Here is a 26,826-nt window from a genome sequence, read left to right as displayed (position 1 = left end):
AAAATGAAACGTAGGCGCCGCCCTCCCCAACATTTTACAAGCTGCAGTGAATTCTTATATTCCAAGGGTGGGCAGATGGCGGATCAGGTTCTACTTGTAGATCGCTGGGGGATTATAGCAATAGATTGACAAGGATCCCCAACTTCCAATTATCTAACAATACCGTTTGTATCTCAATTAGAATCCCTGATCCGTAGCAACTCAGGTGTAAAACCTGTATTTCTGTACGCAGCTCCTCCCAGTCAGGCTCAATAAGTGACTGGTTCTTACCCCCCTGAGCTACCATTTTGCATCTGGCACCAGTTGGTGGGGTGCTCTGGTAAAAACCAGCTCTACCCCCTCAGTAGCCAGCATATTAAGGGACTTCCTGTAATATCACGGCGAGTCAAGCTGTGGCGGAGAGGAAGGGGGGCTCGCGGGTGTTTTTCACCCTGACCCGTTCATGGGATTCCGGGGTCCTTTGGACGGGCGGCAATGGCTCAGAGGCAATGCCCCCCGCCCCCCCCCCCCGTCCCCCTCCAGGCCTAAGCACCAAAGGTCCCTGGGACTCACTTCATATTATGCAAAATATCTGGTGGACTTCAATATTCCTAAATTCAGGAAAGCTTTCACTCTGGCCAGGTTTAATGTTCTACCTTCAGCCCTTTTGGATGGAAGGTTTGGAAATGTACCCTACCAAGAACGGGTACGTCCTTGTGAGATGGGTAAAGTGGAAACAGTAGGCATTGCACAGCCAGCGATTAGCTGAATTAAGACAGTTCCTTATTAAAGGGAATTTGCAGCGTCCAGTAGACACGAAACAAAAGTTTTTGCTGAATAAGACGCAGTGTAAGATTGATAGACTGTTTTACTCTGTACAGCACCATGTACATTGATGGTGCTATATAAATAAATAATAATAATAATAATAATGTTCTGCTGTATTGTTCCTTTTATCAAGATTTGAGCCAAACATTTATAACCTCTATCTTGCAGTGAACTCCCAGTAGATCAGATGAATATTACATAAAACATCTTCTATCGGATCAGAATCCTCAGGTAACTCTAAAAGTGGCCAGTTTTTGTGCGGCTGCCATAAGCCAACGGAAATTGATGTTGAAGAATTTTATTGCACCTTAGACTTAGGCTGAGACTGCCGCGTTTTATGTATGTATTTTATTATATATTGGGGTTTTTAATATTATTGTGATGATGTTTTCTGTTGTGCTGGTCTATGACCGAAATAAACAAACATTCACTCACTTCTTCAAACCGAGCGCGGATGATGGTGATCCAGTGCTTGATGGTGGTGATGCAGTCCGGGTGGCACACTGCTAAGATGACTTCCCCCATGCCCACCGCGGAGTTCACATCTAATCTTTTCTCTTCAACCTTCTTCATGAACTCCTGTGCAAGGCGATACACACACACACAGAGACACACAGCATCAGCTGTGAGCAGCAATCTCCCAAGCACCCCCTTTCGGTCTGCCCTCTTCTCAACAGCCACCCACCTTGTGTATATCAATGAGTGACTGCAGGGCTTCGGCATCGTCGGGCAAAGCTCCCCTGAAGCGGAGGGTTTGCTCAGCTTCAGAGAGCCACTCCAGCAGCAAGTGGACAGCAGTCCGGAACTCTTCCGCCTGGAGAGAAGGAAAAGGCAGCCATGAATCCGACCTCTGCGCAAGGGCCTCAAACGTCGCTGGGTAGCGCTAGGCTGGAACGGGCCATTTGATTCAGCAACGGTTTCCCAACCAGGCCCACTCAATGCCATATTCATGTCCCTGGGATTGGGGGGCGGGATTTTTTTTTACAAAGCATTTGGGAGTGACAAGGAAAGGGAGAAAATGTATTACTACCTTTAGCTATAGTGCTTTGACTGCATCTGCTAAAGATCCATCCATAGATCAGGCCGCATAAGGGGCACTGTGGCATCCAGAAGAAGGTGTCTCGTGATTGCAAGCAGGTTCCTGCTCTTCCCTCCCTCCCTCCCTCCCTCCCTCCCACCCAATGTACGGAGCCAGAAGGCTAGCAGGGACCACCCAGGTGGACAAGCAGCAAGTGCTGCCTCCTCTTCCTCTCCCACCTGTTTCAAGGCCTCCTCCAGCCGGGTTTGCTTCAAGACAGACATCTTGCAGACGGTGTCCCAGCGGGTGCTCAGTTCCTGCAGCTGCACTTTCACCCATGTGGTGTCATCGCGGCTGTTCTCAATAAGCTCTCGGCCTGAGCGCTTGAGCACCTGCACGGTGCCCGTTCGTTTGCCAAGTTCTTTCTGGAAAACCTATCGTGAGGATGGAGGGGGGGGGAGGCAGAGAGAGCGAGAACTGAGCATAGTGATGCACCTCCAGAGGGACTCCCTGAGCTTTAGCACAGCATTTGCCAACAAAGGCTGCCAGCCTAAGTGTATCTATCAGGACACCCCACCGAACATAGCAAGGCTGACTTCCCGAGAAGGACAGCGTACAGGGCCAATCTCTTCCAATTCCGGGGTTTTGCACTGGGGCTGTTACCTTGTGGGCATCCATTAAGTTCATGACCAGATCCAGGTCCCCGTGGACAGGCAGGTCTTCAGCCAGCTGCGGCTCCACCTTGTACAACCAGTCAACCAGTGCTTGCAATGCGTCCATGAACTGGCCGGAGAACAGAAGTGCCTCTTCCAGTTTATGTTGCCTGTAATGGCAAAAAGCGGAGAGGGATTTTAGATGTCCTCAAATCAGCCCCCCTCCTTGCTAAACATTCCATTGCTCTGCGGGTGGTTTGTGCCTGAATCAATTTGGGGCACTCAGAGCCTTGGGATGCTGTTAAGAAAAGTGGCTGCCCCAGTAGCTAGGGAACGTAAGCAGGAGGGTGCTGTTGTACTCATTTCTTGCTTGTGGGTTTCCCATGGCCACTGAGAGGACAGAAGGGTGGATATCAGAAAGCCCCCCCCCCCGCATTAATGAAGTAGGCCCTGCCCTGACTGGACCTGCCATCGGCCCCCACGACTGGTCCAATAGGCATCTTACTGCTGATAAAAGCGCCCCACTCCCCAATCCTAGCCAGACAGTTTGCTTGGACTGGCTTCTGGCTTTCACAGCTTCTACCAGGGTCACCAGCAGCTCAGTTTCTGTTGCAAGGTGCTGACTGCGATGAAACCCTCGTGGGCGCTCTCATCCTCACCTTTCCACCGACTTGCCACAGACGGTGTCCCATTTGTCACGGACTTCTCCGAGGAGATGGTCCAGGCTTTGGGTATCATCTGGGAATTGTGCTTTCTCTTTCAAGGCTCTTCCCGTCCGGATCGTGGTGTCATAAACAGGCTGTTTGCCACCCAGGGTTTTTTGGAACTCCTGATGATTTTTTTGCCAGCAAAGAACAGAATAAATTTCAGCTGGGGGTAAAGCCAGTAACTGCAGATGCTCTTACAAAACACAGAAAACTTTTCCAATACATGTCCCACCTTGCCACCAGTGATTTCACAAGCACTTGTGTTTGTGTACAATTTTCATTCTCTTTCCTGCCCCCCTTCAAATGTTAGTCTGGCAGAGGTTGGACCCTCAAAGAGAGCTCAGATGTTTCCTGGCACTCAGAGCACCAACACACCCATATTGCCTTGCATAAGATCACACGTACAAGGTTCCTGTCTCAATCCCAGTTATCCACAGTTTTGAAACTATCTCTGGCAAAGGGATTTGAAAAGACCTCTTCCTGACGGTGACCATGAGTCTAAAAAGGCAGCTAGACAGACAGTCCTGGGTAAGATGGTCTCCTGGGCTAACCAAATTATAAGACAGCCGTCTCATTCTCTGGGCAAGCTGGGAGATGTTGCAGAAAATTCACATTTAATACTTCAATAATTTGGGGGGTGGAGGTTGATTGATTACATGTGGCGGGATATAAATGCTTTAAACAAACAAATAAATAAATAATCAAACATTATTTAGGTGTAAACAAAACCAATTTAGAGTGCATCATTTTAATACACCGCATTTCTAAAATAACTAACATCTTCTTTAAAAAAATAAAATAAAAGTTAGCATTTTATTTTAGAACTACCTGGGGGGAGTGAATTCAGATCTTCCAGGACATAGTACAGACTTTCTGCTGGTTAAATGGCATCTCTTGTGTAGATTAATTCTTTTACACAGGTTTGAAAATATGAGACTTAAAGCTCTCTATGCCATTTGTGGTCTTCAGTCTTGCATGGTTCACATGTGTTAAATTTACAAAGCACGATTCCGTATTCAAGATACATTAATAGTTCGAGCCATAACTAATCTGTGTCAAGCGACTTTGGATGCAGTCTTGCCGGTGGCTGGGAGGATCACATCAAGGGCCACCCAGCCTTGCAATCCTTGCAAGAAACCCGGCAACCAGTACGAGTTGCTTAGTGGGCTACCCTTCCGCCCAGCCCTGCTCCAAAAGGACACCAAGAGGCCTTACAGCATCACAACTCGACTCCAACCTTGTGCTTAGAGAGCTGCAGTTTGATCTTGTCGGGATCATTGGAAATTTCCAGCTCAGAGTCCAGATGATTTTCAGCATCTTCCAACCAGTCGACCAGCTTTTTCCAAGCTTCGTGGAACTACAATGATGCAATAGGTACACAAAAGCGTGCTTAGAATTTGGCAGCCAGGATGCCCCGCCCCGCCCACGCTCAAGCCACACTGCCGTGATGTCTGCCTTGCTGGCCCTCCCTGCTTGTCTATTGACTTACTTGCCCCATGTCTACCCCATTCAACTCTGTGGTTGGTCTCAGGCCCTTGGTGGCATCTTCAGGCATTCCAGGGGGCCTCTCCAACCCTCCCCTCAGAGCACACAGCGAGGGGATGCCCCTGGCAACCGCTTCAGGAGTTCATGTCCAGAACTCCCTAGGTCTCTGCTTTCGCTCCCTGCCCTGCTGCATCAACATGAAGCATCAGGGCTCCTCACATCTCTCGCGCATTCTGCAACACCACCAAGCTTTGCGTCTTCATTCATAAGGCTTTCCAGCACGCTCCTGCCCTGACTCTACTTCCTCACTTTTGCACCCACTCCTTGCTCCCTCCCACCTGCACAAGCTCGTTTCAACTGCCGGCCTCTTTGGCTTCCTTCCACAGCTCCGATTCTGCCATTTCACTCCGCAGGCCTGGAAGAGCCTGAGCAAAATCAAGGGCCCACCTCTCCTCCTCCAGACCTAGCCCTGAACCAGCTAAGCCCCTCCCTTGCCAGCCAAGCCCACAACCCTAAAACTCGCTGCCAGTCTCCCCACTTCATCAGTCCTGCACGTTCTACTGTGAGCCGGTGTAGCATCGCTCCAGGGTCCCGCTCCTGGTACACTGCTGGTTCTCAAGACGCGCCCAATGGGAGCAGCGATGCTTCGTTGCTCCGGGGTCAACCCCTTGTTCCTTCTACCAGCCCACAAATAACGCTGCCCTCTACTGATGCCCAGGCAGAGCTGCTCACCTGTTTCGCCCGCTTCCGGGCATCGTCCAGGGCCCGTCCCCTTTCAACGGACCGCTGGACGACCTTCTCCCAGCGGGACTGCACACTGGCCAGGAGGTTCTTGATGAGGGCCACGTCCGGCTTCTGACTGAGGAACTTCAGCTGGCTCCCACTTTGGTCCAGGCCAATGATCTGGTCTCGGTGGGCATTCACTTCATTGGCAAACACCTGGGGGAGGGGAAACAAAGGGGAAATCCCTCCAATAATTCCCTTTGGCTGTCTTAGATAGCACACAATGCAAAGAGACATGCAATTGACCTAGGATAGGGTTAGGAACTTTTTTGGGCCATGGGTGCATTTGGCAATTTGACAAGCTGTCCTGGGCACCACCACAAAATGGCTCCCATGGGAGGTGTGGCAAAGGACAAGTCACCTGCTCAAAAGTACAAGGCAGAAGTGGGTCTGAGCCCCAATACAGTAAAGAACTCCTTTGCCCCTAGATTTTAGCACCAACAGAAACCTATTTCACAGCAATTCCAGCTGCCAATAAGAAAATGTGTTGATGTTGTTGCTGTAGTTTTTAAAGTGGGAGGGGCAGGGTGCCTTGGGGAGCACCAAGAAAGGTACCCGGGGGGCACATTGGTGCCTGCGGGCACCACGCTGCCTGCCCCTCCTCTAGGATGATGTTTTGTTTCGAAGAAAGACAAAGCAGAGCTCTGCTTCTGAGAGCCACTGCAGACAAGAGGCTGGCATTGAGCAGGGGGTTGCACTCGATGGCCTCGTAGGCCCCTTCCAACTATGCTATCCTATGATTCTAAGACAGTCAGGATTCAGGGCTGAAGCCTCTCCACCATCACAGATGGCCTTGGGTAGGAGGGCAGAGGCTTATGCTCCCAGCCCCCAGTTTCCTACCTTTAGTGCGAGGGGGTAATCCTGACTCACCTCACAGGGCTGTTGCAAGAATAAAGACCGTTTGCAGTTTAATAGCTTATGTGCAAAAGGTCCTGCTCAAAACCTAAGGCTAGAGATTTTTTGGTGGGGGTTGGGGGTTGGAGGAGAGATGTCCTGCTCTGTGTGGACAATACATTGTTGTTGTTGTTTATTCGTTCAGTCGCTTCCGACTCTTCGTGACTTCCTGGACCAGCCCACGCCAGAGCTTTCTGTCGGCTGTCGCCACCCCCAGCTCCCCCAAGGTCAAGTCTGTCACCTCCAGAATATCATCCATCCATCTTGCCCTTGGTCGGCTCCTCTTCCTTTTGCCTTCCACTTTCCCTAGCATCAGCCTCTTCTCCAGGGTATCCTGTCTTCTCATTATGTGGCCAAAGTACTTCAGTTTTGCCTTTAATATCATTCCCTCAAGTGAGCAGTCTGGCTTTATTTCCTGGAGTATGGACTGGTTTGATCTTCTTGCAGTCCAAGGCACTCTCAGGATTTTCCTCCAACACCACAGTTCAAAAGCATCTATCTTCCTTCGCTCAGTTTTCCTTATGGTCCAATACTCAAATTCTACAACCACACACAAATCCCTAGTATTTGAGCTACATCTCCCTTCCTGTAGTTTCATTATGCAAGTCAAGTAGCTGCCCTCCCTCCCTCCCTACCTCCCATGCACACACGCTTGGGCACAGGGGTACTGAGGTGCCGTTACCTTGTGATCTTCTATCTGCGAGAGCACAGTGTCGAGGATGAAGCTGGGTAGAGGAGCCACGTTCAAAAACTGCTCATCGCCAGTAAGCCAGATGATGACGCTCTGCAGGGAATTCTGGAACTCCGTTGCCAAGCTGAGCGCCTCCTCCAGCTTGGACTGAATTTGAAACGAGGGGAAGAAAGCAGAGAAGGGAGAAAAAAAAGGCTGAAGAAAGAAAGAAATCCCAGCCAAAGCTCACAGTTCTTGGTTTCTCAAGCAAAGACCGTAGTTGTTGAATAGTTGTGACCCTCTTTCGGGACTGGACCTGCTCTGTTCACCAGAGAACATGACTTGTGTATTAACAGGTAACACTTTCCATGGCGGAACTCGCCCCCCACCCCCAGCCTTTTTGGAGCCAGTTTCTCTGCAAACACAAAACCCTCGGATGGGAGGGAGGAACGAGGTTGTCTATTGTCCATGCACAGAACTGCTGTAGGGCCCATTGCTGCTCCTGAGAATGGAATTCTTAGAGCGCCAGATCAGAAGCAAAGTCTGCCAAAGCAACAACTTGAACAAGATGGGGGCTTTCAACAGTTTCAGTTTTTCAGCCCATCCCTAAAATTACGATGCACAAGTGAGAAAAAGAAACACGTGCTTCATTCAGGCCGCTTCCGAGAGCGCCGGATTGAATACTGATTGTATTCTAGGCTCTCTCCCTCGTCAAATGTGGACTCTCTGGGAGTTCTGTCTTTCCACCCCACCACCCCTGTTTAAATCCCAGGCCGTCACAGTCGCAGGCTACCTTCCGCTCCTCCATCTTCGTACTGACGAGGCCCCACTTCTGTTCCAAGAGAGCCACGCTTTGCTCTGTCTTTGATCCGGATCCAGAGTCATCCCGGCTGAGAAGCATCAGCCTCCCCTTAGCCAGGAGTTGGCCATAGGGCTCCTCGTTGGCTTTGAACTGGGCGTAGAGCTCCTGCAAGACAAGAGGCATTTTACATCGGGGGTGCGGCACAGGTTCGATCTCTCACATGGCTGCACGCGTGCACTGGGAAGGTGCGAGTGCACCATTGGGCACAAAGATTACTTGTGCTTCTTCCACATGTACTTGGCTCTGGGAATTTTCTGCCAATTACAGCTTCTCAGTGGATCTTGATGCCTTAAAATGGATATATGCATAATTTTCACAGTTGATTGCACATGTAAACCCCCACCCCACCCCGAGCCTTGTGTGAAGCTTTACATGTAAAGCGGCCCAGGGATGCTGATGCCAGCTGCTGGCTGAGTTACTCTGAGGACCATGGAATGTTCATGAATATCTCAACTGGTTACAGCTGCGCACTGCAAGGTGAAATGCAACTCACGGAGCCTCCTTTCCTGTCTATTTTTTTGTGTGCTTTCCTTTCTATATATTTTAGGTCCTACCTGCGACGGGTATAAAGAGTGACATTCCATGCTGAATTAAGGGGCAGTTCGTTCACTTACCCGGGGCATCAATTCGGCCACTACTACTTACCATATGGGCATTCAGTTGTTCCCGAGCAGTTTCCGGCAGCCCACCTGTCGGTTTGGAGGCCGACAGCTGGTTCTCCATCCTTGTGAGCCACAGAAGGAAGTCTTCTATTTCACCATGGAAACCCTGAGCCTGCAACAGCATGCAAAGCACACGGTGGACCAAGTGGTACAAGCCACAGCCATTTATAGACTTGATTTTAAGATCTGCAGCCCCACGCTTTCCTGAAGCCTCAGGATGAGGCATCAGGAATTTAAAACCCAAAGAACAGAAACACATATTTTGAAGCAATCACTGTAAAAAAGAAAAACCAAGCAAAAACCTTGTAAATCATTAATTAAAACCCACGGCAGCCCCTTCCCAGTGGTCCTTTTCCAGCTTAGCGTTGGTCACCAGAGGCTTGGCTGCTCTTCTGAAGGGCCGGGCGATGAGTCTACAATAAGAGGTGGTTCTGCAGCGGCTGAGAGTACTCCTCTGCGCACCCAAAGAGGACCCAGGGCAGAGCAGGCGCTCTGGCTTGATAAGGATACAGACCCAAGGGCAGTTTCTGAGAGCCTTTGCTCCCCAGACTCTCTTCTGCTGGTCACAGTGGCCTACCTGCTGAAGGGTCATCTGCAGCTGCTGCTCCCGCTCCTCTGTCTTCTGCAGCACCGACTCCCAGCACGAATTCATTGTCTCGAGCCGGACCCGAAGGCTGCTGGCATCGTCCCCTGCGCTGGATTCCAGGAGCTCATTGCCAGCCTTGTTCACCGTTTCCACTGTAGACTGGTGGGCCAGCACGTCGTTTTTCAGCACCTAGCATGGTGTTGGGAGTGGAGAAAAGAGGAGAGGAGATGCTTTTGTTCTCCTGTGTGTCTCTGTGGGTGGCACAAGGCTGGGCTTTCAGAACACGGCCTGCTTGCCTGCCTGCACCGCAGATCTCTCCTGATGGCTTTGGCCTACACGTTCAGAACCAAAGCAATGCAATGGAAGACACTGTCTGGTCCAGCCCACCCACGGAGTCAGCGTTAGGAGTCAGTTCCTGGCACTCCCAGGCCAAATGTGGCTCAGGGAAGGGTTCCGGTTGGCTCCCTAGCCCGAGCAAATGCCCCCACCTGGGTAATCCATCAATGCTGTTCCCCAAATACTCCCAGCCTTTTACCTCACGCCAGCCTCAAGTCTGACTGTGAGGGCATAGCGGTGAAAGGTGGAGATTCCTGGGGGTGGGAGGGCTGTTTGGAGAAGAGTTTTGTCACCCAAAGGCTCAAGTCTCGAGGCGGCCAGCGGCCAAAGGAAACAATGGAGCAGCCTAAACCCGAGTCAGGCGGCCCCTGGTCTACACAGCGGAACGCTGCCTGCTCTGACTAGCAGCAGCTATGTAAGACTGCAAGGCCGAGGCCCTTCTGAGCCTTGTCATTGGAGATGCCGGGCCAGGACCCAAGCGAGGCCTGCATCCCGCCACCCAACGAGGCCTCCTCCCAGAGTTGCTGGACAGGGACTGCCTAGGCCAAGAAGGCCTGCAGGTGTACTTACGTGGTGCTTCGCTAATTCCACTTCAATGACCTTGGGGTCACCATTGATGGGCCTTTGTGCATCCAGCAGCTCTTCCGTGTGGGTCAGCCATGACATCAGCTCGGCCAACGCGTGTTGAAATTGGCCGAGGGCCAAGAGAGCTCCTTCCAACTTGTGCTGTTTGTTGAAGGCAACAAGAGGAATTAAAAGGGGGAAAAAAGAAGAAGAAAAGACAAGGCAACAAGAGGAATTAACAACAAATCCAAGCACAGATGTTCCGATTTATTTATGGCTTCTTCTTTTTTTTACTTTGCCTTTCCACTCCAACGAGGGTTGCTCAAAAAGGGTTAAAGTCATTTAAAAATAGGATAGGGTAGGAAAATTGGTTTGGGAGACAGATTTAGAGATACAGATAGGACAGCAAAGTTGGGAAGGACTATGGAAACAGAGAGTGTTGAGAAATATGTCAGTAAGAATAAAGGAGAATTATTATAAAATCTTATGGAAGTGGTATCTAACTCCGGTCAGATTAAACAAGATTAATAAACAGCATTCAGCAGATTGTTGGAGGTGTTGTGGTGAAAAAGGAACGTATTTACATATGTGGTGGGATTGTAAATTTGTGCAAAAGTTGTGGAAGATGGTGTTTACTGAGATTGAGCAGATTGTTGGATTGAAAATAGAGGACACACCAAGGATTGCATTACTCTCACTGCAAGAAGATCTTAAATGTACTAAAGAAACTTAAGGAACTGATAACGAATTTGTTGACGGCTGCAAGGTTAATCGTAGCTAGGAACTGGAAGACACAAGGAGATTATTGTATTGAAGAATGGTATAAAGAAGTGTGGGATATTGCTATTAATGATAAATTGACATGTAATATTAAAATGAAAAGAGGTTTAGCAAAAAAGAATGATTTTGAGGGAATATGGGAAAAGTTCTTAGTATTTGTGTTTTTTAAGGGAAGCAGGAAACCACCAACAGAAGAAACTATGAGTTTTTGGAAACAGAAATGAGATCCCGAGGTGGGGGGTGCACTTTTATGTTTAGCATGAATATGTTTAATAGATTAATTTGAATATATGATATAAATGCTATTTTATGTTTATGTATTAGGGTTTTTTTTAATTTGTTAACTGATGTAAAAAAGAATTTAAAAAAGTCATTTAAAAATAGTACAAAAATAAACTAAAGCAAATTAATACATGACTCAACAATAGAACGGATGAAAATACAAAAGGGAGACTGAAAAATTCAGGCAGAATGAAAGCCAAATGCTGGCCTAAATAGAAGACTCTTTAACTTTGCTATCTTTCAGGCGCCAGGTCAAGACTTTTCTCTTCTCCCAGGCATTTAACAGCATTGAACAACACTAAGTTTGTTTTTTAATGGACTCCAGAATGGCTGCTGCTGTTTTTATGTCTCTGGTGTTTTTTAAAATTTTGTATACTTTTAATGTTTACTGTTTACTGTTTTTAGCTTTTGTGAACTGCCCAGAGAGCTTCGGCTGTGGGGCGGTATAGAAATGTAATAAATAAATAAATAAATACATAAATAATAACAACGGAAGACCTTCTGCAGCAAAGGGGCAGGGAGGTTCCCAGCCAGGGTGCTGCCATTGAAAAGCCCCCTGGTCCCCAGAACCCCACTCCACCCGAGGCTGCTCCAGCTGAAGGCAGGGTTTGGACAGGACCATACCGGAAGAGGCAGCCCTTAAGGTATCCTGGCCCTGAACTATTTACGCCTGAAGAGAAGACAACCAGCGCCAGGAAAGGATGGGATCTTAGGGCATCCCCTCCACCCGCCCAGGGGTCATTTGCCATACCTGCCGATGGGCTATTTTGTCACCCAGGTTCTCCCAGAGATGCTTCAGCTCTGTCAGAGGCTCCCTAATGATGTCTCTGTCCGTCTCATCTGTAGCTTTTTTAAGCATAAGCTCCCCTTGGTGATTCAGTTTCTCCATCTCAATTTGCTGCTGGTAAACTTCCATTTTAAATTCCTGTCAAAAACGAGAAAGCCAGAAGTGTCAAGTTCTGGATTGTGGCTATGTCACCAGCCCCCAGTGCGCGCCTCAAAGTCCGGAGAAACTGCGCTTGCTTCTCACCTGGCGCGCGCCCACCCACGCCCACCCCCACACGTACCTTCATCTCGTTCAGCTGCTCTTTGACAGTGTTGAGGTCCGTACCCACGGGGGGCATGTTGCAGAGTTTAATCACGGTGTTGTCCAGCCAGTCAAACATGGCCTGAAATGAACACACCCACAAATGAAGAAGAAACCCGACAACTATCACCCCATGCGACACAGCAAGCTGCAGGCTCGGTGAAGCTGGTCAGCACAGGCATGGTAGCATTTTCCCTCAGGGTAAACTGGGGCGCTGAGCTCCCTGGAGCTTGGAGAAAACAGCTTTGTTGCATCGTACCAAAGCTCTGCCTCTAGCCCAGTATCCTGTTTTCAACAGTGGCCAGCCAGGGGCCTCTGGAAACTCACATGCAGGGCTTGATGCCCTTCCCTACTGCTTCTGCCAAAAGAAAGAAAGAAAGAAAGAAAGAAAGAAAGAAAGAAAGAAAGAAAGAAAGATTTTCATATCCTCTGGCATTCCCATCCTCTAAGAAACTATCTACCTCTAGCATCTCTGTGGTCTCCGGTGGAAGCTCTTCAGAACAGCCGGGATCCATTTCAACTGGAGATACAAAGGCTCCCCTCGCCTGGCCTTTGCACCTTCCCCACCGCCCAATCCCAGCCCCAGCGCAGCCGCTTGGCATCACCTGCAGGGTATCCTGATACTGCACTGCCGACTGCATGGCCTCCTCCAGCCTCTCGAGCCTCTCCTTCCAGGTTCTGTTCAGGTTTTCCCAGGCACCGTTCATCTGCAAAAGCAAGGAGGAACTTGCCAGTCCGGAAGCCGGGTGTACGGCACCTCGGGCAGAATGGGGTTTGGATGGGGAAGCCATGCAGCGCCCTGGGTGGCCCTTCCTGGGCAATGGAGGCTCGCGCCTTTGGAGTGGCAAGAGGGACTCCCCCCACCTGCCCACTCCATTCCTTTTCAGGTGCCTTCCAACAGGGCGTTTCTACAGGAGCCTTTTCTGGAGGGAGGGGAGGGGAGACCCGGGTTACCTGCGCTCTGCCAACTCTCAGCTCCAGCCGATCTGCACTGCAGGTGGAGTGAATCACTTGCTAAGTGTGGGTGGCATAATTCACACAGATGGAGGAGTGATGACTCCACAGGAGATTCCTCCCCCACCCCACACACACACCCCTTCCCATGCTCCCAATCTAACATGGTTGAGAGTGGCAGGAACAGTTGACTGCAGGCGTGCTTCTACCTGAATCAGGAGCCAAGGCTGCCCACCTCATCAATGCTTTTCTTCACTTCTGGCTTTTCGGTCTCGCCACAGGCAAAAATCAGATCGGTCCCGAGGATCCGGATGAATTCCAGTTCTTCGTGTAAACTGTCCGTTTCCTCCTTGATAGTCTGCAGATAAGTAGCCAACGGTTTATTAGCAAACTCTGCTCCAGAACAACATCTGGGCTGCCACACACAGCACGCATTTATAAGCAACCCTGGCTCTTAAATTGTATTTCTGATCAGAGGTTAATTTCCAAAGAGACATGATGTTCAGGCAGCAACATATATATCTTGCTACAGTAATATGCAAGACAGCTGCTAAAATTATTAAGGCAGAGCTTTTAAGGAGCCACTGAAGATGACCAAAGGGTGGAAACTTGTCCAGATCTTTTTATTTGAGTTAATTTTCACTTTGGGGTTTTTGCTTTGTTTTTCATTATATGGAAGTAGCATTTTTGGATGTCTATACTCTTAGAAAGCAAGACCCACGACCTATGAGCACAAGCTGAATTTAGCATTGTCCCCCATCCCAAGAAGACTAATAAACACCACAAACAACTGCAAGGCTGCTCAGAATATGGAAATTAAAGAATTGTAAGGAATCCATTCTTGTCCAGAATTCTGTCACAAGAAGGATTATAGCTGCTTTCCCCAACCAGGCACACCCCCCCCCCCCAAGATACACTGGACTCCAAATCCTGTCATCCCCAGTCAGTGTGGCCACTGAATTCAGCCCATTAACCACTGGCCATGCTGCTGGGGAATTATGGGTGTTACAGTCCAATCCATTTGGAGGGGGCCGAGTTGGGGAAGGCTCAGTTGGAGTAAAAGATCCCTCCTTCGGACATCCCCATAAAAAAACATGCAGTGCAAGAGACCATTGTACCCACTGAGCTCCATCAGACGAGGGAAATCATGCTTCCCTACCGTAGCTTCTCCGCCCCCGCTTTCATTGCTTGATACTTCCTCTTTCAAAAGAGGAAGTAAACAACCTGCACATGGCCCATTCAGTGGGCTGTTTTGATCACACTGCTTCTCCTGCACACAGCAGGAGAAAGCAGAAACTTCTGTTTTAAAAATATATATCGGACTTTCTGGGTGTTGTTTTGTGACATGAGGAAGGCCAGAAGAGGTGGGAGGCAGACAACAATGTGAGAGGGACCCGTAAAAATCCATGAGTGCCCAGCAACGACCGTGCAATAAAATGCTCATCTGATGGAGCTCATTGGGGCAATGCATCCCACAGGTAAACCGTGTGCAGTGAGATTTGGTTAATGTCTTCCACCCATACCAGATGTGGCTTTCTTTGCCCTCCTTACCTCTGCTGCTTCAACCTGCTGTTTGATGATTGATGGGTCAATCCCAGGACTCTCCAGGTCATGGACAATGTCCTGCGTATCTCGGATGGTGGTCAGCAGTGCAGCCATGTCATACCAAAATTTCTCTGCCAGTTCCAGGACATCGAGGAATTTGATTTCACGTTCCTCGGCCCGAGTTTTGATGTCCTCCCAAAAAAACACCATCTGATCTAATTTATCCCGGATTTCTGAAATGTAAGGAGGAGAATAAGAAACTCCACAACCCCAAAGAAAAAGAACCTCACTCAAACAAGAAAGGGTAGTTCAGAATACAAAATACTTTTGATACCGTAGCGCACACGAACCACAAGAATCGACATGATACACAAAAAAGAGTGCACATGCGGCGACACCGTACCTTTGGCCGCTAGATCCTTCTCTGCTCCTTGCGATCTCCCAATCAGCTCTTCCCCGCGGCGTTTCAGAGCTTCGAAGGACGGCTGCAACTTCTCCAGCTCCATCGTGGCGTTTTTGTTGTCACTGATGCATTCCCGGATCTTTTCGACCTCGGCCGGGATGAGTGGGGGCACGCGCAGGCGGGAGGAGAGGGTCTCCAGAGTCTCCAGCATTGGCTCAATCTTATCATGGAACTAAACAGAAGGAAGGATCCTAAGCGAGGGTACAATTGGGAGACTGCACAGCATAACCATAACCATGCTACAGGGGCTGCAGTTCTACAGGCGTGCTAAAACCCGCCCGGCTTCAGCTATCCCTTTCTTAATCGTCACACTCCTAGCCCTACGCTCATTGCCCTCTTCTCTTCTGCAGGATTCGATGCATGCCAGCTAGCCAGAGTTATACATGCTCTGCTTACATCCAGACTAGACTGCTGTTAAGTGCTCTATGTGGGGCTGCCTTTGAAGACAACTCAGAAACTTCGGCAGGTACAAAATGCAACCGTTCACGTCCTTGTCGGGGCTAGAGGGTCGGATCACGTTCCCCATTTCTGTACCAGTTGCACTGCGTTTCCGGGACCAATTCAAAGTGCTGGTGTTGACCTTGAAAGCCCTAAACCGTACGGTCTCAGGTTACGTGATGGACTGTGAATTCCCCTGTGAATCCGCCAGCGCTTTAAGACCATCGCCAGAGGCCCTCTTTACTGGCGCCCCATTAAGATTGGTGTCCAACAGAGGGAGGGCCTTCCCAGTGGTAGCCCCTGCGCTGTGCAATTCCCTACTGAGAGGGATGTGGCTGGCTCCATCTCTGGCTGCTTTTAAGTGGACTTTAACAACGTACTTGTTCTCTCTGGCTTTGAACAGAAAAGATTCTATATTACTTACTGCTATCAGATACCCAAGATTGTATTTTATTTTAACTGGCTTTATTTTTAAAATTGTTTAAATTTAAGGTGGATTTTTAACTTGATACTGAATTTTAATCTTTTCTATTTCTAGCTGCCTTGGGAAGACCAGCTAAGAAATATAATAAATAAATAAATAAATGGAACCCTTGAATGAACTGCTCAGAATCATCTTCGGGTGCATGAAACTGTGGTATAAAGGCACTTATGGGTGGAGGTCAAGAGGTTACGGAAACCAAATTAGAGAAAGAACTGAAGCCATCCGGAATGCAAACGGACGTCAATGACTTCTGAATCCACTACATGCATTTGCCCCAAGGTGAGACTTTGCAGCCCTTCCACAAAAACACAGTTTAGCCTCCACTAATAGCTACATTTTATAGGACACCTTAAAATTGAGAAAGCCCCAACTTATTATGGCAATCAAGCCCCGAAAGACTTGTTTCAGGTGTGCCCGTGGACTTGGTGCACCCAGTGGGATTTTTCATCTTGCCTCTGTTCCTGGCAAACAGCCCAACCCTCCCCCCTGCCACAAACTGCTTTTGAAAAAGAAGTTCCAAAAGCAATGTGCCCCATGGCATAGGGCAAGGCAGGAGTGGCTGCTCATGGTCCAGGAGTCCAACCATATGGTGGGAGCTCAGAGCAAGTCACACGGTTCAGTGGATCCTGGCCACTGACTGCATCCTTCTTCCTTCAGCAACCGCTCACTGAACAGTGACCCACAAGAAGTTCAAAGGAATTCAGAGTGAGGAGCCTATTGTGGGCTTCTCTTGGGAGAACAGAGTAGGAAAGATGCTGTGGCATTACCCCACAGTTCTGTTCCCTTAGGTATGTCTGACTTTGTATGTCTAGTGAGTGCAGAATGTTGGACTTAGTGGGTGTGGCTAGTGATGCTGTGAAAGGGGGGAGGAGTATAAATGGGGGAGTCTAGAGCTTGGGAAGTTAGTTGGTTGGGAGTGGGGAGTGTCAGTTAGGATTGTCAGTGGCGTGGAGAGTGAAAGAGATAAAATTTTAAGAGACTTAAGATTACTGTTTTCATTAAAACCAGTAGATTAAGCATGTTAACTTGAATTTGAAGTAACTAAGATCTGTTAAACAAAAATAAACATTTTATTTTGTTTCGTTACTTCATACCACGTGTCTGCTTGGCTTTATCACCTGCTCTACAGTTACTGTCGTAAACACCTTATATATAACCTTCAGCTTATTACATACACAGTAAAACACTTCCAGATTCTAGCCTTTACCCTCTCATATGAAGGAAAGGTTGTGTTTTTGCCCTACCCTCAGGTTGTTCAAGTGGTGGCGCTTGGCTTGAGGAGGGTTTGTGTGTGACAACGCTTGGTGTGTGAGGCCTGTGTCGTGTGAGATCTGTGTCTTGTAAGGCCTGTGTAATGTCAGATGCCTACAGAGGGAGGGAGGAAAATCCACCTACAAAGCGACAGTGTTTCTGCTCCAATTAAAGATGATACCAATAACTAACTTTTGCCAATCGCTGCCTTTTCTTACGCCTAATGCTTTCAGCATGATTCACATCTGCAGCCAGTACAAAGTCTTCAAGAGTTCTACCTCCAGGCAAAGCTGCAAAGGGACAGTATGGGTGACCCTGAACTGGCTCTTTCTGATGCATTTTCAGAAGAATTCACACTGAGGAGTTTCAATACTATTGAACTGGAGAGGCTTTTCAGCTTTGAAAAGTTGAGGCATGCTCAGAAATCCCAAATGTATTTTCCGATGGCAGTAGATATATGCAAGACACCATTTTGCAGAGAAGGAAAGCAAGATTACTAGTCAATGAAGACATCCTCTCTCTCTCTCTTTCTAATTCGGAGGGCAGGAGGGTTGTAATGTGAGGAGGGATGTTCTTACCTCTGCAATCTGCCATGGTGGGGTGAAGTCAACACAACAATGAAATGTCAAGAGCACGCAGGGAAGACGGCACCGACACACACAACAGAGAACACATTCCACAATGGGAGGGGTGATGAGACGGGAGGTGGAGGAGGAAAAACTCAGAGTTAATATGAGCATAAACCAAGAGGGGAATAAGTGACTAAACAATATGAAAATGGGTTTTTTTCCTCTTAAATATCTCTTAAACAGATGTGACACGGAACAAAATCTGAGCTAATGTAACAATATTAGCAATGGTTAACATTTTACCAAGTGACATGCAAGACAAGCGTGTCAGGGGGTGAAATGAGGTGACAAGAAATGTGGCTGTGATTCTTCGCTTGAATTCAAAATTACGTTTTTTAAAAAAATATGGCACACAAAAAAAGGGAAATTAGACTTAAATCAGGGAGAAAAAACACATCTCAAATAAAAGCTGAAAAATCCTTTGCTATTGCTATATTATTATTATTATTTTGCAAGTCTTTAATTTCTCCTTGCAGTGATCTCACCCCCACCCCCACTCCCACTCCCATCTTTGTGACTGTAACGGCCTTTGTGCTGTAGACAAATAAAATGTATTCATTCACTCCCATCACAAGTAAAACTGGTCACACACCCCAAAGTAAAGGCCCTCGCTGCAACCTTCAAGCCCAGAGAGCAACGTCCCACAGTTAAGACTGTAAGGGACAAACCCAACCCCGACCCAGCTGCAGGCAGCCCCAGGAAGGAGCCCGTGGAAGAGTTCTTCCCAGGCTAGTATCAGCTGAGGGCGGGGCGTTGTTAGGGTCACGGTGCAAGCAGGGAAGAGCCAGCCCCCCTCCCCACTGTGCTGCGGTCTCCCTTCCCAACTCACCTGCTATTGACAGTCTTTAAAATATCCAACCTATATCAAGTACTGTGTTGAGCATCAAGGGGACTTTGGCTCTAAGAACTGCCTTGCATTGGATCGCCCCCAAATCAACAGAGCTCAGTGCTGTCCTACTCTGGTAGCAGCTCTCCAAGTGTGGGGTGGGTGGGTACGCTATCTTGGGGAGCCCTCCCCCCTCCTGCAGACCTGCTTTTCTTGACAGTCTTCTCCCTCCCAACACTAGGCAGCTGCGGCTTTAGTAAGACCAGCATGTCCATGAGGACGGTGGTCTCCCCAAAAGATGAGGGGAGATGGAAGTTCATTCACAAGCACCCCCTACTTGAGTCCCCCTACATACAGTCACACCCATGGACTGCCCTGATTTCTCATGGATCTTACACGCAACGAAGTCACGAACCTGCGTTGACTGCGAGACGGCTTCATCCAGTGCCAGAGCCCGCTGGCGGACCTCCTCTTTGATGCGGGCATAGGCGGCTTCCGCTGCCGAGTACTTCTCCTGGACCATCTCCCCTTCTTCCGGGTTCAGCTCCTTCAATTGCGGCCCGATCTTCAGCAGCTTGTCAATATGGGGCTTGTGTTCGGCGATAGACTCCCTCAGTTGCTATGACCAATTGCCACGAGATCAAAAATCAATACCTCCAGGTTTACAAGCTCACTTGGAACCAAGTGCTTCTATGACCCCCTTATTCAGGACACAGAGGTTTTTCATCGGAGTACCGAGGCACCACCCTGGTTCTGCCACTTAGATTCAAGCCAGCCTTTCTCACGCCCCCACCCCCACCCCACCCAGCCCCCTCGTACCCTCATGTCTTCTTGCTGTTGCTTGAGGTGCTCGTGGTCGACTGCCGGAGGGGGCAGCTGCCCGATTAGCACCTGCGTCTCCTCAAGCCACGGGTTGAGCTCCTCGTAGGTCTCCCAGAACTGGTTGACTAAGACCTGGGCCCGCTCCAGGCGGGCATAGCGCTCCGAATTCAGGTGGCTGATATCCTCGTACTGCTTCAGAAGAGACTCCGTCTTCTCCTGCAGGAAAAAGTGGAGTGTAGAGTTTGGGGCAGGCAGGAGGACTGAGGGGAGCCTCGGCAGGCATGGAGCTTCGTAGGCTTTCTCCATTCTGCTAGTAGTTTCTTGTATCACACAGTGGAATACATTCTATCCCTCTTTCCCAAAATAAATCTTTCCTTGGAGACCCCCACACCTTTTTTTTTGGTCTTGGCCCAGAAAAAAGGTCTTGCAGGACTCAGTACTATGCTATTCAGCTATAATATCCTTTTGGAGAGTGGATGGTCAAGTTAGAAAGTTGCACGTATCAAATAATAAAGGGATCCATGGACTTGCCACTAGTTGTACCCTTCTTGGTGCTAACTGGACATTTCTGTCTACTTTCTCCCTTATGAGCCTGCCCATGCTTTGAGATCTTCTGGAGAGGCCCTTCTTTCAGTCCCACCATCTTCACAGGCACGCTTGGTGGGAACATGGGAGAGGGCCTTCTCGGTGGCTGCTCCAGTGCTTTGGAACTCTCTTCCCAGGGAAGCTAGACTGGCTCCCTCCTTGATGGGCTTTTGGAAGCAGGCTAAAACTTCTTTGTTCCGGCAGGCCTTTGGAGAATAATCAGGTCCTCCATCTATGTTAAGGACTTGTAAAATTGTCGTGTATTTTAAACCTTTAATGTTTTAATATTGTATTGTATTTTAATTTTTGTACATTTCTTTTCTTAGGCTTTAAAATGTATATGTTTTAAATTTTGTAAGGCCACTTTGAGGCCCAGTATTGGGCAAAAGGCAGGCTGCTACTACTACTACTACTACTACTACTACTACTACTACTAATAATAATAATAATAATAATAATAATAATAATAATTTATAAGTAACAGTTACTTAGGGTTAAGCCCAGGGAGAGAACCAAATGTGTGCTAGTTGGCTGGACCCTGGCTTAGCATTACCCTCTGGACCATTCTGGATCTGGCTTTGCTTGCAATTGAGACATGGATTTACCTGGAGCATGGCTTTTTGTTCCTCTCCACAAGTTCCAAAAATCTCACTGCGCTGGCTCAACAGCTCATCCACAGAATCTTTGTGTCGAATTATGTCAATAGAGAAAGCCTGCAAAGTCGAAAATGGACAGCAACATTTAAAAATAACAACAACACAGAGAATAAACATGTGTGCCCAGGGTGGGTGGGGGGTGGGATGGGGAGAGAGATTGCAAGCGGTGCTGTATCTTCCTCACCATCTCATTCTTGACCGAACCACAGCCATCTTTTATGCATCAAAGTCACACCTGAATAGACACTGACCGAGGCCATTGGTCCAAGCCTGCCTCGATCAAGCCCTATATTAGCTAGAATTATTAAAATGTATATTTCGCCTTTCTGCACTACGGTGCCCAAGGTGGACAACAACAAATAAAATAAAATACAACATAACATAACATAACCCTTCAAAATAGAAAGCGGCATATAAAACAAAAGCAGGCAAAAAAGAAATCAATGAAACAGCTAGTTAAATACAGCAGCGGCAGCATGTTGTACCAATCTTATATCTGTTCAAGTTACCAGGAGTCCAGACGCCGCCCACCCCACCCCACCCCTGCCGCAAACGAAAGTCATGATTCAGCTCCCTTGCCCGCTTGTGCCCCTACGAACTTTCTCAGCTGCCTTAAGACCAAAACCCAATATAGTTTCTCTTATGATCCCCCCACCCCCTGTCAGCCCTTTACACAATTCTAGGTATGAATAAAAGAGCCTCGTGTGGCGCAGAGCGGTAAAGCAGCAGTTTCTGCAGCTGAAACTCTCCCCACGGCCTGAGTTCGATCCCAGCGGAAGCTGGTTTCAGGCAGCCGGCTCGGGTCGACTCAGCCTTCCATCCTCCCGAGGTCGGTAAAATGAGTACCCAGTTAGCTGGGGGAAAGGTAATCACGGCCGGGGAAGGCAATGGCAAACCACTCCGCTATAAGGCCTGCCAAGAAAACGTCGTCCCTCCAAGAGTCAGCAATGACTCAGTGCTTGCACGAGAGGTTCCTTCCCTTTTTCCTAGGTATGAATAAATCTTACCAGCTCTTGCTAACACTTCCGCTTCTCTGCCCTGGAAGCCTCCAACCTGCCAACTCCCCACTGCAAGGTGGATGACAACAACTCCTGTGCCCACCTGCGCCACCTTCCTCAAGGCCATCACCTGCACTTCCCCAACGCCACAACTAAAAGCTCCGCTTTGCCCTCTGCCTTTGCTTAGCGTGAGTTCTGTCCTTCTCGCGCATCCAGGCAGGCTCACACCACCCCCTGCTCCACCTCATCCTGCAGTCGGCAACCCAGGGGAGCGCTGAGCCCGTGCTGCCTGCATACCTTCTGGACCTGCAGCTGTGCGGTGGTTTGGTCTTGCTCCAGGCGAATGGGGCCAAGCGCGGACAGTTTCCGTTTTGTCTCAGCGACCCAGGCGAGCTCTGCATCGGCCGCTTGCTCGTACTAGTACAGGGAAAGAGAGGAGAGCGCCACTCCGTTAGCAAACACAGGTGGGGGAAGGAAAACGGCACTTGCCCTGGCTTGCGAGCAGCCGTGGCAGGACCAACGCGCCTCCGATGAAGAGCAGTGGGCCTCTGCACGGAACCCCCTGGCACAGCGGAGGAAAGGAAGTCAGAGGTGAGTTTGGTGGAAGAAGGACCAACAGAAGTTCAGCTCTCCTTGGGCACAGAACTGCATTCCGGCATGTCCACAAGCTGCCCAAATGTTAACTCCAGGACAACAGCCGACCCACTAAACACTTTCTCCGCCCTTGTGTAGTAGGGCTGCTCTCGGGCAGTATGTGGAGCTACTAGTCTTGTGCATTAACAGAACGTTCTTGAGAGCCAGCTTAGCTGTTTCAGGGATGAGAACCCCCTTGCCCCCTGGGCAACACTCACTCCACCCCAGCTGCCTTCTAAGGCCTGGTTCAGACAACACGCTAAAGCATGCTGCTTCACCACAAAATGGTTTCCTTAATCCACAAAGTGGATTCCTGCATTGAGCAGGGGGTTGGACTCGATAGCCTTGTAGGCCCCTTCCGGCTCTGCTGTTCTATGATTCTATGATTCTGATCCACCCGTTCCTTCTGCTCGGCTGGGACTCCCTGCCTTACTCTGCACGGCCTTCTCTGCATCTTGCCCTCCCCACGCGACGCTCTTAAAAGAGAAGAAATGAGGCCCACAAAAGGCAGCCCTCAAACCTTACCTGTTGGGACCTTTGTATCGCAGCATCGATTTCTTCCACCCTTTGCTTGATGGTGTCGCTGATCAGTTTGTACCGCTCGTTAGTATCCGAGACGACCTTATCCAGCCCTTCGCGGGCACGCCAGGGCACCAGCTCCAAGAGGGCGCGACTCACTTCATTCACGGTGTCCAGAATAAGCCTGTGTTCCATCACCTCCTTCTTCAGCTCCTGAAAAAAAAAAAGGCCAGCTCTCTGTGACTGTGAAACGGGTTTGTACCAGGGGGAATTGTGGCATTACCCACACTTCTATTCCCTTAGGTATGTCTGGATGAGTATGTTTAGGGAGTGCGGAATGTTGGACTGAGTGGGTGTGGCTGGTGATGCTGTGGAAAGGGGGGAGGAGTCTATATATGGTGGGAGCTGAGTGGTCTGAGGGGTTCGGTTGGTGATTGGGTATGGAGGGTAGATGTGTTTAGCGGAGTGATTTCTTGTCAGGAGTTGCGTGAGGAGTGAGTGAAAATAAGATCATAGGGACTAAGCATTGTTATTATTAGATTGGTTACTACCAGAAATATTAAGAATAGGCAGGATTGGAATATAATTTAAAGGAACTAAGAACTGTAAAGTACAATAAACGTTTTCTTTATTTTGCAACCATAAAACCACATGTCAGTTTGGCTGTGTCTCCTGCTCTATTGGTTCATGAATAAGGAAAAAGGAAAGGAAAGGAACCTCTCGTGCAAGCACTGAGTCATTACTGACTCTTGGAGGGACGCCAGCTTTCGTTGACGTTTTCTTGGCAGGCCTTATATAGTGGGGTGGTTTGCCGTTGCCTTCCCCGGCCGTTATTACCTTTCCCCCAGCTAACTGGGTACTCATTTTACCGACCTCGGGAGGATGGAAGGCTGAGTCAACCCGAGCCGGCTGCCTGAAACCAGCTTCCGCTGGGATCGAACTCAGGCCGTGGGGAGAGTTTCAGCTGCAGAAACTGCTGCTTTACCGCTCGGCTCTCATGAATAAACACTTTACATTAAACCTTTTTCCAAATCTCCTTACCTTTTCCCTCTGCTGTAAGGGAAAGGTTATACTTTTCTTTTTACCCCTTCCTCAGGTATTTAAGTGGTGGTGCTTAGCCTGAGGGAGGTGCGCATGTCAAAGCCTTGTGTGTGAGGTGGTGGTGTCGCAGGGACTTTGAGCTTCAACGAGCGGTCAAGGACAGGCCCAGAGCTGCTTGATGCTGCAAGGCCAGGGCTCCGCTTGCCGAAGGGGGGAGGGAACGCTTCAGGAGTGCTCTTGCTGCCAGAGGAAGAGGAAAGCCACCCTTCCCAGTTAGCCACAGAAGAGCCAGGCCTCCGCTTGCTGGTGTGGGAAGGGGAGAAGGAGGTTTCCCAACTGGCATCTGGGGTCCACTTGCTGCTGTGGGAGGAGAGAACACCAGCGACAGGAGGTAGAGACCTCTCTCTGCCTGCGGACCACAGATCAGCGCTTCAGAATTACTGCCTTAAATATGGCAGGTACGTAGCTATACAATACACTCTCTTCTATGAACCTCCATTCTAGCCTGTAACTTTGCTTGATTGTAGAATGGTTCCTTACCTTCTGCCTCTGCTGGAACTGAGGGATCTGCTCTCCGACAGGAGAAAGCCCCCCACCAGACATCAGCTCCTCTTCCACTTGAGTTATCCAGCCAGTCAGCTCCTCATGCGCAGACTGGAACTTGGTGGCCAGTTGCCGCGCCTGCTCTAATGTCCGGAGAGCCTTTGAGCTGGTGGCGGTGATGTCAGAGTAACGGGTCTTGATGCCATCTAGTTTCTCTTGGATAAGGAGCACCTCTTCCCCTGCAGGAAGCCAACAAGAGTTTAGCTTGAACAAACCCAATCATCTGGTTTAGAGTCCCTTCACACTTTTGACTGTAAGCCTCCCCTTACAATCCCAAACTCGGCCTCCACTGAAGCTATAGAAAATTGTGTGTGTGTGTGTGTGTGTGTGCGCGTGCACATGTGATGTTGCGGAGCTAAAGCAGCAAACTTATGCCTGAATTCTGTGGTCACCGGGCATCAAGTGGTTGACTTTGATTCGGTAGCTGGAGAATGCAGGGAAAGGGCTGTTGCCAAGCACCCCCACCCACCCACCCAGCCTTACCTGTGGTTTGTTTCAGGAGGGCCTGCCCATTCTTAACGGCCTGGTCTACATTCTTCTTGCGGTTCACAATCTCATCATTCAAAGCCTAGACAGGAAGAACCGCCAAGTTATTTTGGCATTATAGAGGGCCAAACCTAGATTTCTACGAAGGCATGAACTAGATCAGCATGCTGATCAAGTCAAGGCAGCACTCAAAGGCATTTGTATGCAGGAGGACTCCCCACTTTCGCGCAGGAGGGTCTCTTGTGCTCTTGGGATGGGGACACAATCCCAGGCCCAAACCAAGCAGGGCAGTAAACACGCCTGCTCCTTTGGCCAGAGAAAGGGAGCCTTGGAGGAAGCCCTAGAGTGGCTACTTTCCCCACATTTATCTTATGGTGAGAAAGCCTTCCAGAAATCCAGGCCCTGACTATGTTTTGCCACGACGTGTGTATTTTTGGGGCAGTGGAAGAAACTCTGGGTGAGGTTACAGCGGGAGGCGGGGGTGAGTTCCAGTACAAGCCGGAAGGAGGGAATAGGAATGGCCCCAAAGGAAGAGATGATCTGGCCACTATGAGATGAGGGCACGGAGAGCAATGGGCTGTGGGGACACACACCTCACACACTTCTGCCCCCCCTGCAAAGGTCAAGCAGGGCACCATGCTGCCCAAGATAAGGAATGCCGCTAGGAGGGAGCCAGCATTCCCCCAGCAAGACAACCCTCTGCCTGCAAGGGAATGTGGGGGCAGAGAGGATGCCTTGCTGTTCAAATGCATGTCAGACAGTCAGACATGGAGTAGGGAGCCACTGGGCAAACAGGTGCTCAGGCTCAGGGGCTTCTTCGCTGTTGCTCAGAGGTGCTCGCTTGCAACCTCACTATGTGGGGGCCTCTGCACAAGCTGAATACGGAAGATGATGCTGGGGAGGGGGGGAACACACCTCCATCAAACATGCTTCAGGGGGGGCACATTCTCAGCTTGCCTTGTATTTGATTCAAACACTTTTAAAACTTGATGTTGTGCGGACTTTATACTGTTAGTTTTACCCTACCCTGTGCCTGCTTACCCTACCCTGTGCCTGTTGGCATTCTCTTCCCCTCCTTATTGTTTTACTATGACTTTATTAGATTGTAAGCCTATGCGGCAGGGCCTTGCTATTTACTGTTTTACTCTGTACAGCACCATGTACATTGATGGCGCTATATAAATAAATAATAATAAAATAATAATAATAATAACTAAGAAGGTGTAGATGATTTAATAAAGGATCATGAACAGAGGATCCTGCCAGAACTCAGACAACAGAGACCCTGGTGTTCTATCACACTATATCAGCACACCAAAGAACGGAAACTAGGATGGGACAGATTGAGCTGACTAGTTCTCAATGGTTCACCTCTCTTCCCAAACAATGGGGTCATCGGGGCAGATTTATCCTCCACCGAGTGCACCAAGTGACAATGGTCGCTGCAATGGGGCAAATACAGTCCATCAGCCCTGGCAGGGAGGGACCCAACCTTCTCTTCAGGGGGACACCAGAAGCTGCCTTCTGCTGAGTCAGAGCACTGGTCCATCTCACCCAGGACCATCTACACCACCTGGCTCCTCAAGTCTGTAGCAGGGAAAGGTCTTCCCCACCCCCTGCCACCTGACCCTTTCTTAAATGGAGATGCCCAGGAATGGGGCTGTTCGCATGAAAAGCAGGTGCTCTACCCTGTATCGGGTGATGGCCCAACCGCTAT

At 49.2% G+C, this 26,826-nt stretch overlaps 2 protein-coding genes across 3 annotated transcripts in view; one reads left to right on the top strand and one right to left on the bottom strand.

Annotated features, from left to right (window-relative positions):
• The window catches only part of PABPC4 (poly(A) binding protein cytoplasmic 4), a 563,337-nt gene that overhangs the window by 91,844 nt on the left and 444,667 nt on the right, over positions 1–26,826 (top strand). The gene's annotated exons all lie outside the window — the stretch shown is intronic.
• Positions 1–26,826, bottom strand: part of MACF1 (microtubule actin crosslinking factor 1) — a 324,508-nt gene that overhangs the window by 22,303 nt on the left and 275,379 nt on the right. For both annotated transcript variants that reach the window (XM_063139804.1, XM_063139803.1), the window contains 25 exons: positions 25,107–25,191; positions 24,561–24,802; positions 22,986–23,192; positions 22,125–22,244; positions 20,779–20,886; positions 19,586–19,804; positions 19,182–19,385; positions 15,079–15,310; positions 14,682–14,908; positions 13,366–13,488; positions 12,782–12,883; positions 12,157–12,258; positions 11,841–12,014; positions 10,034–10,189; positions 9,119–9,316; positions 8,525–8,653; positions 7,811–7,984; positions 7,030–7,185; positions 5,403–5,609; positions 4,423–4,542; positions 3,138–3,307; positions 2,489–2,648; positions 2,065–2,259; positions 1,493–1,621; positions 1,243–1,386 (listed from right to left, as the gene is read on the bottom strand). In XM_063139804.1, coding sequence (XP_062995874.1) covers positions 1,243–1,386; positions 1,493–1,621; positions 2,065–2,259; positions 2,489–2,648; positions 3,138–3,307; positions 4,423–4,542; positions 5,403–5,609; positions 7,030–7,185; positions 7,811–7,984; positions 8,525–8,653; positions 9,119–9,316; positions 10,034–10,189; positions 11,841–12,014; positions 12,157–12,258; positions 12,782–12,883; positions 13,366–13,488; positions 14,682–14,908; positions 15,079–15,310; positions 19,182–19,385; positions 19,586–19,804; positions 20,779–20,886; positions 22,125–22,244; positions 22,986–23,192; positions 24,561–24,802; positions 25,107–25,191 — 4,083 coding nt within the window. The remainder of the gene's footprint in view (positions 1–1,242; positions 1,387–1,492; positions 1,622–2,064; positions 2,260–2,488; positions 2,649–3,137; positions 3,308–4,422; positions 4,543–5,402; positions 5,610–7,029; positions 7,186–7,810; positions 7,985–8,524; positions 8,654–9,118; positions 9,317–10,033; positions 10,190–11,840; positions 12,015–12,156; positions 12,259–12,781; positions 12,884–13,365; positions 13,489–14,681; positions 14,909–15,078; positions 15,311–19,181; positions 19,386–19,585; positions 19,805–20,778; positions 20,887–22,124; positions 22,245–22,985; positions 23,193–24,560; positions 24,803–25,106; positions 25,192–26,826) is intronic.

The sequence above is a fragment of the Elgaria multicarinata genome, chromosome 13 (assembly GCF_023053635.1).
Source record: "Elgaria multicarinata webbii isolate HBS135686 ecotype San Diego chromosome 13, rElgMul1.1.pri, whole genome shotgun sequence".
Lineage (NCBI taxonomy): Eukaryota > Metazoa > Chordata > Lepidosauria > Squamata > Anguidae > Elgaria > Elgaria multicarinata.
This window is presented reverse-complemented; position numbering and strand designations above follow the sequence as displayed.